Below are 5,000 nucleotides of genomic sequence, written 5' to 3' on the forward strand. Positions count from 1 at the left end.
AAAGGAACCTGCCAATGCGCTTACCGTCTTCACCAGAGTTAGACCAGAAGATAGATATCAATTTCCCCCTCTGTGTGTTCAGTAGAGAGCTATTCGGCTGCAAGCTAGCCTAGCTTAGCACAAATTAATGGAAGCAGATACGGACCTGTAACTGAGGGGTACAATTCCCTGACTGTATTGAGAGTATGGTATTATTAAACCACTACTTAGTTATGTACTTTAATTACTGGCCATACAGTACATGGATATATCTGGTGAACACCCACACAAGAATACGGCAATGACACATAAAGTTCTAGTTAGAGGTATTTATTATTATTAGAGCAGCAACGGTAGGTTACAGATTGAGAATTATACTTGCGCTTGTAAGGCGAAGAACACTTAAAGTAGGTCAAGAGCGTAAGTCCATGAGAATAGTAAGATGGGTATAACTGACGCCACCTGTAGCATAGTAATTACATAAGGCACACTCGTAGTCAGCTGGAGACACTGGGGGGTTCCCTCCGGTTGTAAGCCGGCAGGGGTAGAGGAATGTTCGGGAGCAAAGTCTGGGTCAACGCGGAATAACGAGGCTCCAGATACAGGAGCCAGTGCAGTACTCCCTTGGTCCGCAGACAAAGCAACAGCTATAATCCAGTATGCCCGACAGCATGGATGAAAGCTAGCCAGCCTCTGGTCCTAGAGGCGGGCTCGAGGGTGCTCCTCACAGGGGTAGATCCCACACGACAGTGGGGTAGACGGTTCTCTGCTCCAGCAGCCACAGTACCAAAGCAATATAATCCAGCCAGAAAAGGCTCTGCATTCGCTGGTGTAGGTTCTCCGGTGTACATATCCAACGGTTCTCGTCTAGGACTCCTCGGGTGGTGGCACGAGTTTAGGCCGCCCAGCCTGGATAAGTGCACTAGCTATAGGTACGACGAACCGGTGGTAATGCTGGTCACGGAAGAACGGTAGCCGCACGATACACTATAAATGATAGACTATTACTTCACATTAGAATAAGTCGAACTCGACGATACGGCGTTAAACTCTGACACTTTAGCTATATATTCGCATGCGGTTCTCAAGGCTCTATTCAGGGGCAAAGAGGCCCACTTCACGGCACGTTGTATCGTGGTGAAGGCTTCAACGTTTAGGATACTCTACTGCTGTATCCACCTGCGACGTATTTATACGTAAGGTGAATAATCTAGTGCCAACCTCAGTTCTGTCTCGTATTACTGCGCAAACCTGGACATGTTGAGACATGCCTTGGCGTTGCCTTTGAACTTGCCATTGGGGGTATGGCCGTTGGCGCCTAGGGGTCGCTGTCCAATAGGAGAACGAATATTATGGTCTGGTTTGTACCTAGGTAAAGGGATATTCCGTGTATATATACAAAGAATATACAAGGGATATCAAACGATATACAAATATTATACAAGGGATCTCAAGCAATAAATATATATATTCGGTTTAATCTGACCCTTTGTAACAGGACCACTAGCTTAGTTTAAAACTCTGGGAGAGGTGTTTTTGGCTAACAACTAGGCTAGCTGGTCTATATCTGCTTCCATTTATTTGTGCTAAGCTAGGCTAGTTTGCAGCCGGATAGCTTTATACTGAACGCACAGAGAGGAAATGGTTATGAGTGTCAGGTGACTTTTATTTTACAGTCATAACAATCACAATCTTCTCACCCTCCCTCCTTCCCTCTCTCTTTTTCTCTCCCTTCCTCCTTCCATCCTCCTCTCTCTGCCTCCCTCCTTCCCTCTCTCCAGACACTTTGGGCAGAAGTTTAATGTCTATCTGTTGTTCCTACCGGAGCTTCTGTTCCTGCTGTGTCTGTTTGGCTACCTGGTGTGTATGATCCTCTATAAGTGGTTGGCCTTCGGCGTCCAAGACTCTCGCCTGGCGCCCAGCATCCTTATTCACTTCATCAACATGTTCCTGATGCAGGGAGGAGACGTCATGCCCCTCTACCCAGGACAGGTATGTCTCTAGAGAACATGGCACAGACTGTTCTTACTAGTGGCCCTTTCTCACTCACTCATTCTGTCCGTACCGGTCGCGTACCGCCCTCATTCCGGGTCAGAGTGCGAACCCCCCCCCCCCTCTCCCCCCTCTAGTTTGTGTACACACTGCAGTCTTGGTTCGCTTCGGGTTCTGTTTACGGTTTGCCTTTTGAGCGTTTACGCTTGCCGTAGGCGATGATGTCACGTTCGAAAATGTAAACAGGAATGTCTTAACACGACTGCGGACTCTGGATGCTGATATAAAATGAACAAATTGCCAATAAATATGAAGTTATATTTGAACCTCTGTTGTCAAGCCTTGTCAATATAACCCACCCCATTTTATCACGAATGGATGGTGTTGTAGAGTCCGCTTTTGAGCGTTTTAGCGATAGCGCTAAGCTAACGGCTAAACGCTAGTTAGCTTAGCCTAGTCTAGTATAGCCTGTAGCACTTTCTTTTCAGCAAAGAACGTGCAATAAACAAAACGGATACATTCACTGTGTGTTCTGCCTGTCATTTGTTGATGAAACAAAACTAACATCAACACAAGTGACCACCAAGAGCGGATAGTTTAGTCTAAAAAAAGATCGGTGACTTTTGTTAGCTACATTGTTAGCTGCATGCTAACGTGAATGGAAGATGCCATTATAACAGTATAGCATTGTGGCTAGAAGCTAACGTTATTTAACATATTGCATATGGGTACAATACAATACGGCTTAATACAAACAATTGTTAAGGGAATGCAGACTGTTGTAGCTTGGACTGGGGTCCTTATAACAATAACTTCATGTTTTCATCCACTTGTTTTTGGTTGAGGTCTGAACTCTCAAATTGCCCATAAATATCGTTTTTGTGGGTATTCTCCAGTTGTTGCTGTGTGTGGTGTTATCTGCCCAAAATTCAAGCAAGCATGACAGTAACGACGTTGTGTGTGTCACGGGCGGCGCGATTCCGAGACCACCTAATCCAACTGATCCCGCTCAGCGGGGGGTGAAACGAATCAGCGCCGTTTCGCATCGCAAAAGGGGTGAGTGAGAACACTCCCCCCAGTTCTCGGGAGCAGTGATTCGATCTCCAAACGTGAGTGAGAAAGGGCCCAGATTAACAATAGAGGTAGATTCCTGGATCAAGAGACCTTGAAAACACTTGCAGGTGCTTTAATACAGTGCCATTATGACTATGCATGTTGCTCTTGGTATAATAGTGTCCCCAATGTCCTTAAAAATAACATCGCAAAACAAACTAGTTAGGACCATTTTAAGGCTACCAGCTCGTACACACCTAGAGCCTACACACTACAAGAGCCTGGGGTGGCTAAAAGACAGAATACAACAGATTCAGCTGTGTCAGGTACATAGGCTTGAGTATGGAGAAGTCCCTAGATATTTTAGTAACTATTTTAACAGAGTCAGGGATACACACACGCATTATAAAAGAGGGAGCAAGACAGACATGGTGCCAGCTAATTTGAATAGTGAAATGGGTAAGAGGTCATTTTTATACACTGCGGCAGTACTGTGGAATAGCATACCTGGAGAGATAAAAACCATATCTAATGCACAAAGATTCAAGATAGGAGTAAAGAGATGGCTTAAAGGAGAGTAGTAATGCACCGGGTAGAGTAGGGCAAAGGGTCTTTTATTGTAGAAATTTAAATGGAGAGTTTAGTCTAAATTACTAGGTAGAGTAGGGCTTAGGGTTTTTTAGTGTAGTTTAGGATCGTTTTTATAATTTTTTTATAATGAGGATTATAGTATATATAGTGATATATGGTTACCTGTTACCTATCCACTTTGTGCCTAGTGGCACATAAGGCCTTCACAGAGCGTTTCCACTTCTCCCGGTCAGCTGCTGTTGTTCTTGCTTCAGGCCATGAGCGTCTCCAGGTAGTCTTTGGTCTACCTTTTCTTCTTTTCCCTTCTGGTGCCCAAGTCATTGCTATGTTGCAGTCGTTGTTGTGGTCTTGCCTCAGTATGTGTCCTATCATCTTCCATCTTCGCCACTTCACTTCCTTGCTCAATGGTTTCATGTCGGCTCTTTCTAGTAGCTCTACGGTGCTGATGCGGTCTTGCCACTGGATTCTGAGGATTCTTCTGAGGCATCTGTTATGGAACACGTCGACTGATTTGTTGTCTCCCTTGTTCATCTTCCATGTTTCACATCAGTACAGTAGGACTGGCACAACCAGTGTTTTGTACAATCTCAGCTTTGTTCTTCTTGAGATGCTGTTGGAGTACCAGATCTTTTTGAGTTTGATGAATGCACCTCTTGCTTTGGAGAGTCTGTTCTTTAGGTCTTTCATACCTCCTCCCTCTTTACAGACGGTGGCTCCCAAGTATGTGAATTGGTCTACATCCTCAATCTCTTGGTCGTTGATGTTGATTTTGTCATGGTTTCTTGCATTAATTCTCATGGTTTTTGTCTTTCCGGTGTTAATAGTGATATATGGTAGGATGTTGTTTCATTATTAGATAGAGTTGGTAGTTTGAGATAAAAATACATGTATTGAGTGTTTAAGTTAGTTTTGATTTTGTACATATTGTAACGTTTCAAGGTTTCAACGTTATTGGCGACTCTCGAGACAGGTTGTTAGTTCTCACTCTTTGCTTGTTTATTCCAACACAGGTGCATAGGTTGCAGTATACAAGTGACTCATCGCTACCATCCATGCCTCAAGAGAGCGCACCCTAGGTGCCACACCCTCTTATACCCTTTCCAGGTCAGCCCCTGCCCCCTCCCCTCTGCCACCCAGGGCTTGCGCGACCAATAGCGTCGCCGCCAGCCCCAGGTTGGCAGAGTGCAGAGTGACAGGTTGCTGTTGCTGTTCCCAGACCGACAGAGAGACGCCATTCCCAACAGAGACGTCTTGCTTCCCACCCCACACAATGCTATGCCAGCAGCTAGCTATGCGATGCTGCCGGTGGCTACACCTATCCACCGGGCATGACACTATGCTAACTGCTAGCCCCACCCCAATACCCGCTAAACACAGTACTTAAC

The 5,000-nt window shown here is 45.3% G+C and overlaps 1 protein-coding gene across 1 annotated transcript in view; it reads left to right on the forward strand.

Moving 5' to 3' along the window:
- The window catches only part of atp6v0a2a (ATPase H+ transporting V0 subunit a2a), a gene marked incomplete at its 3' end in the record, with an annotated part of 60,711 nt that overhangs the window by 44,216 nt on the left and 11,495 nt on the right, over positions 1 to 5,000 (forward strand). The window contains exon 15 of the mRNA XM_084324383.1: positions 1,761 to 1,971. Within this exon, the coding sequence (XP_084180509.1) occupies positions 1,761 to 1,971 (211 nt within the window). The remainder of the gene's footprint in view (positions 1 to 1,760; positions 1,972 to 5,000) is intronic.

Source organism: Notolepis coatsorum, assembly GCF_963971535.1.
Source record: "Notolepis coatsorum genome assembly, chromosome: 11".
NCBI lineage: Eukaryota > Metazoa > Chordata > Actinopteri > Aulopiformes > Paralepididae > Notolepis > Notolepis coatsorum.